This window comes from Agrilus planipennis, unplaced genomic scaffold (genome assembly GCF_000699045.2).
Source record: "Agrilus planipennis isolate EAB-ADULT unplaced genomic scaffold, Apla_2.0 scaffold103, whole genome shotgun sequence".
Taxonomy (NCBI): Eukaryota; Metazoa; Arthropoda; class Insecta; order Coleoptera; family Buprestidae; genus Agrilus; species Agrilus planipennis.
The window spans coordinates 470,406-487,363 of NW_020438959.1; the positions used below are offsets into that span (position 1 = coordinate 470,406).

The window sequence follows — 16,958 nt, forward strand, 5'->3', positions numbered from 1 at the left end:
TAGAAAATACCACAAATGGCGCGGTAAACGCCATCTGTAGTACGATGCTACATTTTAGGATTACGTATGCTCCAACAAGGTCCATTTAAATATATGGATATCTACTTGCTGAAACGAATCCCGGCGTAGCTCACCTCAACGTGATAGGCACGTTACCATAATCGAATAAAATAATAATTATAATTTCAGCAAGTAGATATCCATATATTTAAATGGACCTTGTAGGAGCATTCGTAATCCTAAAATGTAGCATTGTACTACAGATGGCGTTTACCGCGCCATTTGTGGTATTTCCTATGAAACTATATTCTCACTTCTGTGTATGAAAATGATTATATTAGTGAGGCAAAACCTGTCAATTGTGTCCAATGAAAATTGTGTGAAAATGTGACCGCTAGAAAGATAGCCCAGACAGAGCTTTAGCATCAAGTCGCTCGCGCAGATGATGCGCGACTACTGCTTACATTATGATGAGACAGAAGGAACAACCTAGTCTCTCTTTCGTATTCAGTTGACATAATTCTTCCATGAGATAAAGACCAAGCGTTTATGGAATCAAAAAATACACCCTTAGGCAGGAATAGTAAAGAATGACTCAGAGAAGAAGTTTATTTTCCCTTTAGTGCGTACCTATGTTGTTCTTATTCACACCTCAGTCAGACCCAACGGCGTGGCCTAGAGGTTTAGACCATTGCTTAGAATTCAGGAGGACGCCGGTTCGATTCCAGATCCATGTTCTTCTGTGATTTGCTTGGATCACTTGGGCAAATGCTGGGGCAGTAATATTCCACAGATAATCTTTCATTCTCTTCTGTCTTCATTTCGTCCGTCTCATCTTTCTCATCCGATCCGCTACCCACCCATTCCCATGATTCCTGAAAGAAGGCTGAAGAGGGCCTTCCGCCCTAGCTTCGGGCGTAGTCCGGAGGGAGTGCCCGCCCATCAGCATTAGTGGTTGATGTGAATGAAGCACCCAAAAGTTTTTTTCCTTAGTCAGAAAGTGAACTTTTCATGGGTAGATAATTCAGCAGTGGTATTCATTCAGAAAAAAAAAATGTAAAGTTTTCCACTTGGTCAAAGTAATTGATATATGTATTTCTAAATAAAAATGCCGTATAGTTTTGAATTGAGCAAAGCGGTTATACGAAGCTGAATGGTTAAAGTTTAAATTTTTAAGTTAATTTTCAGGATGGCAAGCTAGTGGGTCAGGACTTATGCTGTGGCTCACCAGAGCTCAACCGTGGCTACGTCCTTGCGATCGACTCAAACTATGGAAATTTCTTAATAATGTCAACATTACAAATTTCGCGAGATTATTCAACAAGCGCACATAGAATATCGGTACTTGCTGTCTAGCAACGAAGAGTTCGGTAAGGAGGGTCCACATCTGGTCCTATAAAGGATTATGTAAGAGTACGTTGTACATAACCGATGCTGTAATATTGTACACTAATCTGCCGCGACCTGTTTAATAAATAACATGAACGAAAGTCATCAGCTTAAGGTTTAAAATGTATTAGATCGCCCGCTTCTTCGCCAGGACATCTATCTATTAATGAGATTTTCGGCTGGCCGGTTGCCAAATTGAAAGGAAGCTAATTCCCGTGTAAAACAAAGTAAAAAGTATGCCTTTATCTAATTAGAAATTATCGAAAATCATTAAAACAATCGAACAATTATTTATTAAAATGACGTAACATATTCGAAAATTACAGAATTACGTTCCTATGTCTGTTCAGCGTGAATCATGAATCGGGTAACATATTGGACCCTGGAAAAGTCGTGCCCTGCTTTGCCAAATCACTTTTTAAAATAGGATATAACTATTGAACTTCAGAATGAGACATTCTGAAATATCTACAAATTTTCGCCTGATTATTCATCAATTGTTCAGAGTTGAAAATTTCCTTTTCCTCTTGGGTTTATCTAAATATAGAATGAACCCAATCGCCGATGGGATTGTTCTTCTTCATCCAAAACGATCGCCACATTCATTAATGTGTTTTTGGGAAAACATGCTCGCTAAGCATCATGCAAGATCATCACCTGGCTGTGAAGTGTGAATGCTTCGGAAAAGTCTTGTTCATGACTTGACCATGATTATACTTCTGCCATCACGTGTAATATGAATCGGACTTAAAGCTTCTCATATAATAATCATCATCATCATCATCATAAGGTCGTCAATCCAAAAACTGACTATATAAAAAAAAGAAAAACTTTTGGGTGTTTCATTCCCACCAGCCAGTAATGCTGGTGGGCGGGCAGTCCCTCCGGACTACGCCAGAAGGTAGGGCGGAAGGCCCTCTTCAGCCTCCTTTCAGGAATCGTGGGAATGGATGGGTGGTGGTTCGGGTGAGCAAGATGAGACGGATGAAATGAAGACAGAAGAGAGTGAAAGATTATCTGTGGAATATTTATATCCCTACTACTCCTTCCGTCCTGACTTATCTGACTTCCCAGATACCTGAAATCAGCAACTTCTTCTAATCTTTCGTCTCCTATCTTTATATTCGCTCTTTCCCTTGCATACCAATATTTTTGTTTTACTTTTGTTTATTTTCATACAATACTGTTCTGTCAATACCACTTCCATTTTATTTAAAGCTATCTCTAACTCCTCCCTGCTAGATGCTGATACTGCTATATCATCTGCAAATCTAAACATACTAATCTTTTGCTCCTGTATATCTATCCCTACAGTTTTACTGTATTCGACGGATAGATTAAAAAGTAGCGGTGACATTGTGCATCCCTGACTAAATCCCTTCCTAACTGCCTGTTGCTCATTATACAAACTAAGTATCACTCTTCTATCTCTGTAGTTCATACCTACATTGTTAAGTATAATTTAACATCTTGTCACATATACAGAAAATTAATTATTTATTCATTTAAAGGTGACATACAAAGAAGTCACTGCTTATTTGCTTACAAGCAAAGAATAGAATGACGGAAAGATTTTTGGCATATTTATAATAACACATGATAACGTTTACATTTACCCATTAATTGATCTATTTTTGCTCAAAACCGAACCTATTATTAATGTCCGTGATGTATGAATTATTATCAAACAAAATTGAAGCTTCAGCCCACTCGATCCTTTGATGCTTTACTTCAAAGAGTTTTATAGTTTGCATTAAAAGCGTCAATCATATACATTAGTGACAGACACTATGTTGCATTGAATGATTAGTCTTTGATTTGCACAATTTGGCTTTAGTCAATATTTAAAAGAAAAAAAGAATTGAAAAATAAATCGATTTGTATTTTGAGTTGTATTAAAATACATACCTATTAATATTGGCTTTACATAAAGTTGTGGTAGAAACAGAGATAAAAAAAATCGGTCGTCTGTAAAGTCGGTTTACTGACGATAGTTGAACGTGACAACGTCATAAGAAAATACTGATGGAATGGTTTCATTTTTCAAAAGAAAATTTTAATTGTATTTGTTAGATATTTTGTATGGATATAGAGAAGGAGGTAAATGGAAATGTATTATTGTATAGCAGCTATCCACGCGGACGCATCGCTCACTCAAGTAGGAGAGAGACAGATGTCGAACGCTGCCGAACGCGGAGGCAGATTGTGCCTCTTTGTCGCTCGTTCCGCGCTCTCGCTTGCACTTCAAGCCTTAAATGGAACGCCTCAGAGCGAGGTAACGCCGCATGAGTCATGTTTTTTCGTGCGTGCAGCCGGCTCCATCAAAATTTTAAGACGTTGTCACGTCAAAAAAGAAAAGGAATAAAGAAACTCACTACTATAATTATTTTTTTTTGTTTGATGTACACTCTTGTAGTCAGCGGTGCCGATCAATCAAAAGCATAATTTAATAAAGATGAAGAGGGCAGAGGCGGTTTCACTATTTTTCATCTTACATCTCACCACCATGCACAGGGCAACATGAAACTTGCTTACTATATTCTATTATGTCTTGATCCATACAGTCTTTAGCTTGAAGACTTTCTGATGATGATTATGACCCGATTTGACCGATTAACGCATTCTATTGATTTTCTGCAGGGTCCTTTATAGTTAACAATAGGTTGACAATTATTGAAATGTAGGCGGTTGAGGAGAAACAAAGAAACAATTACAATTAATTAAAGGGGATGTTATCTAAAGCGTCGGAAATTGTCAGCCCTCTGCAACTGACAACAGAGAGATGTTTATGTAAACAGCGTGAAATGCAAGATTTGACATTAATTCCTAAAATACTACTCCTTTACTTTGACCTAATTAAACTTTGAACACTCCACAAACATCCTTAACAGATGACTTGGGCTTGAAAGTTGTTCAGTTTAAATCGTTGAACGCCATTATTTGAAACTCATCAACCTGCGGGATGATGTGTTTTGTTCTTAGATTTAGAGATGTTTTAAATAAATAAGGATGAATTAAAGATTAAAGTCAGAAAAACTTAGGAAAGCAGTTAAAGCAGTTATATCAATTTGATACACTTGTCAGAATGTTGGAATCAGAGATCTGACACTGAATCTGAATCTAACAACATCTACGGTTGTTGGGGCAACATAGCCTCAAACCTCCAAAACTGCAATTTTTGGTAGAAGTATTTTGTAGAGTGTAAGGTTGAAATCGGAAAAGTAAACACATGTGATGTCGAATTCTAAGAATCGCTCCAACGCAGCGCATCAAGATTCTTAAATGGTGTAACCTCAAAATCCGAACGATGTTAATTTGCTTGGGTTCGAAATTAGGATCTCCAAAACTTTCAATAAGCTAGGTGAATGTTGCGAACTGATTTTAGTTCGCAATTGATAAACACATGGAATTGCTACTCTCTCACTTTTCCGAACGCATACCGTAGCGGATTGAAAATAAAAGAAAGATTGTTGACTGTGTTTTTTCTTCATCTAAAGCTAACAACGCTATTATGGTTCCAATCCTTTCAATTGTCCATGGAATTTGTTATTTCTAGACACTTCAGCGACAGTATCTTCAGTGTCGATTGTCATGAATTACTCCTAGCTCCATCACCACGATAACTAAACGTTTGGATAGGAAAAATTCCAAAACAGATTTATAGATGTAGTTATTCGTAGCTCATTTTAAATTATTAGATGCTGGAAAAATGCATCATACATATTCTTGATAAGTCGCAAGAACTAATAGAATTTCATCAGTTCTACCTTTTTTCCTCGATGTGCAATAAGAAGTTATTAGACGATGTTCTTGTAATAGACAAGCCAGACAGTGAAAAAAATAAGAAGCTTTCTCGTAAGTGAAACTCACGAAGGGGCGTAATCCCGTATAAGCACACCAGAGATTCTCTGCTGATGAAAATCAATATTTTCTTACTTCGGGCAAAATGTGTTAGATATGCAGAAGATTTTTCACTAGATCAGGTGATTAATATTTCATACTGTAATATATCCTGTACGTAAATCCCCTGGCAAACTCGCATGGATATAAGTACGGTGCTCAGTTCTAAACCGAAAATTAAGTTTATTCTATGTTAAAGATTTAGGTACTATAATATTCTTTATAAGCAAAAAGCAATGGCCTCTATACGTACTATACATAAAGTTCTTGTAAATTCGATAAATATAATAATACTCAATTTGTTCAAATGAGGCAGTCATATGTAAACAAACAACAGTTCACAGTCGAAGGTTTTAATGCCGCATTCTATTCTTTCTATTTCGCATAAGAAGCGACATAAGCAAAGTAGATAATTATTGGCACTGCATCGCCATCTATTGGATATTTGCTGCCATTAAAATATTTCCAAGTAATTCGCTTTTGATAGTTTCGATAACTACAACGTTCTTATTAGATATCTATTCTTTTTTTCGTTTATTTCTACTTATTTTTTAATAGTTGCTTTGTGTTTCTGTTTCAGATCGTTCATTTTTGGTAGCGAACAGCAGAGGGGGACAATGTCACATTATCTATTGTTCGGACGGTTTCTGTCGATTGACAGGCTATTCGCGGGCGGAAGTGATGCAGAAGACGGCCTCATGCGAGTTCCTTTGTGGACCTCTTACCTCCCAACAGGCGATCTCTTCTCTCAGGGACGCGCTCAACGAAGGCAACGAAAAACACGCCGAAATTTTGTACTACAGAAAAGATGGTAAGTCAAAATCTTCAAGCCATTATTATTTTGCTTCCATGATCTATATGTATCTGCATAATTTTATTATTGATGAACAAAGCGATGATCTAGCGGCATAGCCTTAAAGTTGCTTCGCATTCGGTGGAACACGGGCTCGATTACCAGTTCGTCCGCCCTGGTCCAAGATTTCCTGTGGTTCCTTTGGATCACTATTCCACAGACAAAATTTTTCATTTTCTTCTCTCTTCATTTCGACAGTCTCATTTGCTCACTCCAATTACCACCCAGCCGTTCCCTCGATTCATAAAAGGAATCTGAAGCGTCTTGTTGATACTCCAAATTGGGCATAATTTTATTACCCGGTTAAAAATGTCATGTATTAATTTTTGAAGGGAAAAGAACTGACTCTTGTAACTATTGCTTCACATGGAAAATGTAAAAGTTGGTTGACAATGTGGGTACAAAAAGAAGAATGTGCTTCTTGAACCGTAGATCCAGTGTATTTTTGAAGGAACATACTTCATGTGAACCAATGTTTAGTTACTTGAAGCTTTAGTATTATTTATATAAAACGAATAAGGAAGTGTCTAAACTATTTACGAAACTTTTGAATCAAATCCGAAACCGTCTGGCTATATTTTTGGCTTGTATATATATTTACCTAATGTCCACGCATTCACGACCTTCTAAAAATTCCATCATGAAAGTATCAAATGCAAACTTGTATTTATCGCGGCCGAATATGTATATAGGCAGTTGTCCAAATTAGTTTTGTACCATAGTTGCATTTGTTATTGAGACCATAAATTTTGCCAAGACACGTTTTTCAATGGAACCGAAACAATTTCACAGACCAAACAACATTTCAAGTTTTTTCTTAGCTCGGCGCCATAAGCAAATAGGAGAACTAATATACATTAAGCCGATGCTTTTATAGCTATTATTAATTGTAAAAAGTAATGTAGTCGAGGCCTGTCTCACAATCAGTGTCGTTTACTCGCTTGTTTGAAAATACGTAATTTATGGATTCATTAGTAGTAATAATAATAATCCAATCTGGACGGTTCGGCCGCCAGTGTAGCAACCGGGCCACTGAATCGTCGGTGCTTATAACAAAGTTCATAAGTTTGATCTTGTCATGTCAGGAGACCCTAAACATTTAAATTGATTGTTTTGGTATGTTTGTTGCTGAGATGTGATTTATCTGAAAAACCTGCATTTAAAATGCAAATACAAAATAAAAAATACCTTGCATTTAAATACTTTTTTGAGAAAATCACTTTGTATTTTATCTAAAACACTTTTGCTAGATCACCGATCAAACATTATATAAAATGATGATGTTACTCACATTGGTTATTGAAGGTTTTAGAAGCTTAAAAAGGGGGTAAAGAGACATTGCATGAATGCCTCTTAATTGAAGAGAGTCCACAAAATTCTAAACACCTTGGAAATGGATAATCTAAAATATTCGAACGATATTGTTCTCCGGGTTTAATGTCATGGTCCATGGAATTTTGAAGTTCCAATTTGATATCAGCACCTGCCAAATCACCACTTATCGTACCTTTTGCAACGAATTACGAAATTCTATGAATTATCACAAAACAGCCCGCAAAACAATATAGAATTGATATACTCCAGCTGTGTAAAAAACTGAAAACTATAAAATATTGTTTTGTCCTAATAAATGCTTATAATCCAAAATTCTTAGAAAACTATTCGTAAAACTTCACTTATTAGATGAACCCAAAGCTAAAGAAACTATGGATTCCATTTCTTTCTCTTATTATAATGTATAAAAGATCAGAAACAAAACGGGGTTGTAAATATTTTGATATAAAATGATTGATNATATTTTGTATAAAATGTTTTACATCAATAAAATTATTTGCAAACTTATTTTGTCACTGATGTTTCATGCTAAGCAGACTATTTTGTCATCAGTGTCTTTTTTCCAACGGGTGGCAAAGGCAAATAAGGAAGAATTATTTGTTGTTGAACTAAATAAACTTTAATATAAAGATAGAAAAACTATATCTCAATCACTTCAAACAGAAAAATATGAATCACACTCAATCTTCGCAGCTGGTGATTTAGTGCAAACGCCACTATTCATCTAGAAAAACTCCAATATTTAAAAATGAGCAAGGTTTTCTCCGAAAATATATTATACTTATGTAAATCATCATCATCATCATCACCATAAGGTCGTCACTCCTAAGACTGGTTGGACACGCACCTCCGCTTTTTAATATCCTGAACTAAAAGTAAAACAACCCAGATCCTCAGTTATCTAATCTAGGTCAACTTCTTGAAAATTAAATAGATACCTCACAAAAGTATTTTGAAAATTGCACTTAGCATTTAAAATACAAAAGGGAAATACATTTTGTATTTTACATCTGAAATAACAATTGTATTTTTTATTTAAATATTTAAAAAGTCGAACTTCATTGATCAGGACATAGAAGAACAAGCGTCTTAAGAGGATTACATAACAAAGCAAAGAAATCAATTTAAATGTTCAAGGTTTCCTGAAATCATTGATCCACTTATAATACAGTAGGGAACACTGTTCGGAGTATTACTACTAATGCGATATCTTAAAGAAAATTGTTTGCTCTTAATCGAACTCCCAGTAAAAAAAGCCTTTTGAAACTTGACTACATCAAACACTTAAAAGTAGTACAGGAAAGCTCACGGCGACGACAGTTTTTTTTATATCGTTTCTATAGGGTTGTTCGGAAAGTCATTTCGTTTTGTCATGTATTCTTTTGCACCTAACTTCGCATTTAAGCCGTATAATTTTTATACGCTTTGAGAGTTCATATAGCAAGGCTTGTGTGTGAAAAATTCCAATTAATTCTACGTAGTAGTTTTTGGTTGGTGCCCTTTTAAATATGGAGAGCGATAAGCATCATTTTCGACATATCTTACTGTTTTACTATAGAAAGGGTAAAAATGCTGTTCAAGCCAGAAAGAAATTGACTGATGTGTATGGAGAAGGTGTGTTGACAGTACGCCAGTGCCAGAACTGGTTCGCTAAATTTCGATCCGGCAATTTTGATGTCGAAGATGCACCACGTTCGGGAAGGCTGGTTGAAGCTGATAAAGACGCGATAAAGGCATTAGTTGATGTGAACCGGCGAATAACAACACGTGAGATCGGATTGAGGTTAAATTTATCAAATTCAACAGTTTATGACCACTTGAAAGGCCTGGGATTATCCTCGAAGCTGGATGTATGGGTTCCCCATGTTCTCACAGAAAGAAATCTGTGTCGCCGCATTGACGTCTGCGATTCGCTTCTCAAACGTCACGAAAATGATCCGTTTTTGAAGCGCATCATCACTGGGGACGAAAAATGGGTTGTATACAACAACGTCAAACGCAAGAGGTCATGGAGCAAAAAAGATGAACCGGCTCAAACCATTTCCAAAGCCGATAATCACCAAAAAAAGGTGATGCTGTCTGTTTGGTGGGATTTTAAAGGAATCGTTTTTTCTGAGCTTTTACCGGATAACACAACGATTAATTCGGAAGTCTACTGTCATCAGCTGGACAAACTGAATGATGCACTTCAACAGAAAAGGTCAGAACTAATCAACAGGAAAGGTGTAGTGTTTCACCAAGACAACGCGAGACCTCACACAAGTTTGATCACTCGCCAAAAGCTTTTACAGCTCGAATGGGATACAATGCTACACCCACCATATTCTTCAGACCTGGCACCATCGGATTATTATTTGTTCCGGTCACTCCAAAATTTTTTAGACGGTAAAACCTTCACCTCAAATGAGGAGGTCAAAAACCTCCTCGATCAGTTTTTTGCCAGCAAAGACCAAAAATTTTATGAGCGTGGAATTATGCTACTACGAGAAAGATGACAAAAGGTGTTGGACCAGAACGGTCAATATATAATTTAATAAAGTATTTGTTTATTATACGAAAACTGTCTTTCATTTCCACAAAAAAAACGAAATGACTTTCCGAACAACCCTATATATAGACATTACTGAGAACTGCTCCTTTTAATAAAGAAGCATTTGCTTTCGTAACACAGATTATGCCTTTTTCCACCACCATCCCTTGGTAATTTGCCAATATTTTTCTTCTCGAAATGTTTCAAAAGGCAACTACATGAAATTATTTATGAAACAATGTAGACCAAGTGGAACACTTCGTTGAGTATGTTAGCAAATGTGTATACTTTTAGAATGAGTCGTTGAAGTGCCTCATTTGAAAGATATACTATTTGCAGGACCTATTGGAGGCCCTGGGCACATACGACTAACTGGGTCCCTATGACTTTAACAGAGGGCTATTTTGCTAAAACAGCTAAAAAGTTGAGAGTTGATAAGCAAAATTCTAAATTTATTAAAAAAATTATTTTTGGACTTTCTACATTTGAAAACGTATTTTCAATTTTATTATTATTTTTGTTTCTTAACAATCACAATAAATGAATAGATAATTGTAATATAATTCGGAACTGTGCTTAAAATTCCGTTTATTAAAAAGTTATGATCAAATCATTCTATGTCTTTGAGCATATCACATTCTATTAACGACATACCAATTAATCTTTCTTGAAGGGTTGTACTTCTTAATCAATTTTTTATTAATTTTCATTGTGGACAAGGAGCTCTCACCAATGCTGTTAGTTATCATCATGCTTAAAAAGATTCTCAATGGACTTTGTACATTTAGAAATGTGTTTTCAATTTTATTTTGTAATTATTGGTTGATTTCCCCAATATGAATAAATATATTTATCGGTAAAAAGTATTGGTTTTCGGCTGGTGGATGGATCTGGCAGAAAGTAGGGGGACCACATCGATCGCGGGGCGCTAGACACAGAATGCCAATGGAAAAAAGGGGTCAGACTGTTTGACATAATAATAAATTCGAATATTCAATAAGAAAGAAGTATTGTATTGGTAGAGAATAGAACCCAGATCGCTTCCATTAAAGAAGAGCATTCTGTCACGGAATCGCCGATGATGCTTATTACAAAGTTAATTTAACTTAAGGACTTTCTTCTGGTATTAATTATAAACCAATTTAAATTAAATCTATGCCATCGTATCTTTTGAGAGATATAAGTGTCATTTCCTTCCTTTTATAATAAAGTTCGTTTCAAATTATGAATAAAATCCGATTTTTGCTTGGGCTCTAGATAAAATAAATGTTTATTCATGAACACGAACTTCGTGACAGCAGGAGTTCTAAGAAACAGAGTTGCTCAACGAAAATAGGGAGGCAGGAGAAAAAAGGACTCACTCAAAATCTAGGTTAAAGTTCATGGCGAAGCCGCCTTTGTAGATGGTACAATTGAGGTAACAATACAGTGTGAAAACATGTTAATTGCCTTACTGAAAATGGGGTTCTTTGACTTAATTGTCTGGTATTTCGAGGGTGTGCACGTGACTGCTTTTTTTAGGACAGTGTTGTTAGAAAATTGAGCAAAAATCACGTATTTCCGCATTAGGGTCAATAACTTGAAAAAAGTAAAAATGAAATAACTTGAGAATGTCAGGTACCACTAGGAAGGAAGTTATTAACTAAAATGGGGTCGTAATTAAATGCTTCCCAAAACTAATTAAATAAAAGGGTAAAAAGTGCTTAAACTGTTTGACACGTCGTTTTAATTAAGGATATTTAAAAGGACCCATAATATTCCACAGTATTAATGAGAAATCGGTACTAATGATAAAAATTGTTACTTCATTTGGTTTCTAATTCAAATAATGTATTCCACTTTAAAGTTTATTAATTAGTAGATGCATTCGTTTGCTGATTCATTAGCAAAGCTTAAACTATTTATTAACAACGACAATTTTAGAAGAAAATTTGCATTGTTTTCAATATATTAAAGTGAATTCCTTTTTTACTACTGCAGATAATCCCAAATTAATGAGAAAAAAAATTGCTGCTGTCAAGCTCTCGCCGAGAATCGAACCCGAGCAACGGTAGAGCAATAGTGCGTAAACCAGGGATCTAAGTTCGATTCCCGGCGAGGGCGTAACTGCAGCAACAATTTTTCTTCATTAATTTGATGTTATTTGTAGCGCTAAAAGTTAACCTAAACTATTCCTTTTTCTTTCAGTATAATAGTTCATTTTATTAGTACATACACCAAAGGTGATATGTAGCATGTAAATAAGAGGACATAAACTAAAAACCATTGGAAATAGCGCGTCACATAAATTAACAACCACTTTATCTATTGTCTTCCTCTAAAAAGCTTACAAACTTAAATTAATCATTAGTGAAATCCTAACGAAATAACAGCGACATTTCTGTGCCAAAAAACATGTCTTTGTTTTTGACTTTTTCTCTCGCGTGCTGTCGACAGCGCATTGCAGTAAAATTTGCGGCAATAAAGGAAACTATAAATTACATTGTTACCAAATAAAGTGCTCGTTAATAAGGCATAAAATATGTCGACGGGCAGGTCAGGTTATCATTTCCTGAACTGGAAATGGCAAAATGATATAGTACACATTGTGCCTAGTAAAACCCGAGCAGGAAACATGGTATATACTAATTTTATTATCAACTCCACACGTTAAACAATATAAAGTCGATGTTTATTTGCTACATAGCTACGGGAGGTCAAGCTTCATTCAAAGAATGTTCTGGCTCATGTGCTGGACCACCCTGAATATTAATCCAAATAGAACGATAAAATGTAAAACTTAAAACTATAACCACCTTACCTCACGTATCATCATAAAATCGTCAGTTTTAAGCCTGCTTGGACACGCTGCTGCACTTTTTCCTATCCTGATCTCATTTCCTTAAAATTAGAATATCCCACATCAACTATTTCTATCTAATCTAGGTCTACCTCTACTCCACCCTACTCAAGACAGTCGTTATATGGAATATAGTAAACATAGAAGAGAGATGTCAGGTATGAATTGCAGCGGACACTAACAAAAAAGGAATAACAATATTGGGATCCGTCAAATGGGAGGAGCCTAAAAACATGGCGCCGATTAGGGAAAATTTATCGTAGTTCCTATAGTGTACCGTGTAATTTCCAAGTTTTTAAATTACGATAAAATGATAAGTATTGACACAATATGTCATTGGGCTGACACAAAGCCTCGGAAAGGAAATTTCGTTGAAGGTGAGCGTGTTTTTAATGCCAATCACATTATAAAATTCGGAAATAACAAATCCGGCAGCTAGCCTTCAAATTCCGTCAAGTTTACTGCCAACAAACTTCGGATTTAAAAAGTGATTCACGTTATATAATTGGTGAGGTGATTCTGGGTGATTTAAGCAATATCACATCAATGACTTGCACGTGCAAAGCCGATTTAAGAGAACGTTGCAAACACATTATTGCAACTTTGTTGTATTGCAGCAGGTAGGTTCTTAACCTCAAAATACTTATATCGTATCATTAGAATTGTGTTAAATCAATTACACGGGAATAAATAATTTCTCACTTTATAATTTTAGTATGATTCTAGTTTTAAATAATAAGGTTATGGCTGATGGTAAATACTTGCTGAAGTATAATCATGTGCATTAAAATGACGTGAACAAATTTTTATTCCGGAATTCACTTCACGAAGAGTGAAGATCTATGTCTGAAGTGATATTGCAGCTTTTCACTGAACAGATTAACTTTTTATTTGATTTAACTTTAGAAGAAAACTTCGTCGACTACATCATCAAAAAAATGTTTACTTTTTTAACGTGTTTTATTATTTTAATAAACAATTTTACAATTTGCGTGCACAGTTCCTATGTAAATTTTTCCCTCATTCGAGTTATAAATGTTGCCAACAGATGGTGTATGCTCATTTGACAGATCCCAATACCAACTAATGTGTAACATAAAGAGATGCAGAGAAGAAGGATTTGAGCATGTTGTCAATACGTACTTTAAAGAAAGTTCAATTCTCTCAGGAATTTACGAAAGCAAAGACGATTGTTTAAAGATATAATTCTAACCAGGGAGTTATAAAAGCGACAATGATTTTTTGCGTACCTAAGCAACCTCTAACCGCTGGACCGCTTACTATTATGCGATTATCTCTTTTCGATTTGTCTGTATTACTCATAAAACATTTCCTAACTTGACGAGACCGTGCTCAAAAGGTAGCAAATATCTACTGTTCCAAGTGGAAACAAGAAAGAAGATACATCCATTCTCACAGATAAATTTATTACCCACTATGCCAATTTTGACCGTTTCGACTCTAGGTCAAACCTTATAGAAGTTTTTAAATCCGGATATAACGGTATCGTGGTGATATAAACTGATTTATTGACTGAAGATTAAAAAATAGAACGATTGTGTACGTTAACATAATTGTAACTTAATAATGTCAAAATGGATTTGATAAAGTAATTTGCTAAACATACAATTTTGTAAACGCTTTACGATGCAATAAAATTTTTCGGAAATGTTGACAGACCTGTTTTGACTGTGGCCTTGTAACAACTTTTTTAACGGTGTGATAACAGTCGTAAAATTTGCATAAATGCGGTTGTTTAAAGTCACGGCACGTTTTGAACATTCAGTTACATGTTCGTAGTAGCTATTAGAAGCTAATTTTACTATAGACTTGCCAATCAAACACAAATACCGTAGATGCAGTTAACAATTAATAAAATTAAATAATTATAATCTCAGACTCAACAAATGCTAAATATGCGAGAAACAGGATACAGTAGGTATTGTAACCGTTATTTATTTTACAATAAAACACTAACTAAGCACTTAAACTACTACTTATTATATGACAAGATATAAATAATGCTCTTGTATTCGTCACTGTGTTTATATCACTTCGTATTCGCTTGTAATTCACACTATTTATAATAATTTCTGATTAGCTGTCCATTTACGAACTACTACTGTGATCTAAAGGCCTATTATACTATCATCAAATTCTCCCGAACTATCTTTTTTCTTCTCGAGAATTTCGCATTGTTATGCAGGCAAATATGTGTCACTCAGAGTATGATTTACTAGCTTTCGCGTTTTTAGTAAAAAGGGTACCGACCATGAGTCGGTTCTTGCCTGCGGACATACTCAGGAACCGTCTATTATCAATGTAATGACCATCACGTACGTAGGCGAAGTCTGGCTAATTTCAAAATTCAAAGCCAAAATTTGACTTAAACTCTTCAAAATTTATGAATGTCGGTTTTATTGTTCCTTCATCGGATTTGTCGACCAGGCATGAGGCCACCCTTTCGCCGGTGCCAAAGGTACATAGATACTGAAAAAGGATCTTTATTACTAGTCATTCCGGATTTTTAAAGTAACGGAATTGCCACGCAGGTACAGTCAGAAAATATACGTATTTATTATTAACATTTCAAAGCGGCAGCTTATTCAAAATGTTTTTGGTAAACCATTTAACGATTACCTGGTTCGCTGGGTAGGTAAACCCAATTATTCTCAATGGACAAATCTTGAATATTCGAGGAGATTCCAAATTCTTTAGAACATTCTAGAATACGAAATTCGAAAATGCCCTAGGTCGACCACTTTTAATCACCGTATAACTCATACCACTACAGTATCTGCCATGCAACCACCGTAGTATACGACGAGAGACTTGGGGAACTACCAAGTAAAAACATGTGTGACCTGTGCTCAGTAATTGTGTCAGCAAAGTAAAATATAGGGATACATATGTCTATTATTAATTGCATACGCATATTGGTTTTAAAAAGCTCTCAAAGGCCTCTTACAAAAGCCCAAATTTGCTAGAATTTGTGAAATTTAGGGGATAGAATTCCCTTGCCCTAGCTACATACTTGATCTTAAGGAACTGTAAGCTTGCATCATTACTTAAACTTAAAAATCAATACACCTAACAATAAAATTGAAACAGTTTCTGAGGAGTGTTGGCATACCCTTTGCACTACTGCAAACGTTTCGCCGTGCTTGTCATCTTCAAGGCGTTCCCTTATCATGGTCAGGGGCTGTTAGAATTAATACGTTAATCTGCAAGCTAGAATAAGGAATGGGCTGTAGTTTAAGCTGATCAAGAAGACAAAGATAGGCGTAAAGATATCAGTTCGACAAGCTGATATCCTTAGGGATCTTGTCACAAGTTGTAGCATTCTACAGATGGTGTTCTTTACGCTATCTAAAGGCAGTAATATTCTATCGGAATTATCTACGACGTACTGATGAAACCCAAAAAGGTCGAAATCGCGCTCAACGTCTTTGAACCATTTGTTTAATCCGATAAGTTAATAGTTTTGGAAAATGATTCTGTTTTATTCGTGAAAAATATGAGGCACTTAGTGACCATTCAGCCAATGTTTGGTGGTGGTCATTTCCTTTTCGACGCCATTCTACTGTGTGCTAATTAATCAAGTTATCGCATGATAGCAATAACGGTATATCATATTTCGTGCTGGCGCATTGTTCCTAAAGTGAAATTCGTGTTTAAATCTTGGACGTGAAACCAAAAAAAAAAGTATACTTACGCTAAAATTAAAACTATCAATAGGCGCCTATGACGACTTTCACATCGCTTTTGCTTAGAATTTTGTATTCTCATCGCGTGTTTTACGAAATAAACTCGCCACTCGCCGAAAATGTATTATGCATTGTATAGGTACAACTCGATTATAGGAGCAATAAAATTTTTAAATAATAAGCGAAATTGTAGACCAACTTCTTTATGTTCGAACTAGAATTTATTCCTACAATTCGTTTTTATTTTATGAAAACGTTGGGATAATTATGCAGAACTGATCTCTCGCCCTAGATCTTTAGTTAATCCCGAGATAAAAATGTTCAGTCTCTCAGAATCTCTGAAAGCGAGACTCGAGTCTCCATCTCTAATGAAGGCTCTCTGGTGTCGCTGAGAGAGACTGTCGA

At 35.5% G+C, this 16,958-nt stretch overlaps 1 protein-coding gene across 1 annotated transcript in view; it reads left to right on the forward strand.

Moving 5' to 3' along the window:
- The window catches only part of LOC108736729 (potassium voltage-gated channel subfamily H member 6), a 237,247-nt gene that overhangs the window by 51,690 nt on the left and 168,599 nt on the right, over window positions 1–16,958 (forward strand). Inside the window, exon 2 of the mRNA XM_025975105.1 lies at window positions 5,870–6,100. Coding sequence (XP_025830890.1) covers window positions 5,870–6,100 — 231 coding nt within the window. The remainder of the gene's footprint in view (window positions 1–5,869; window positions 6,101–16,958) is intronic.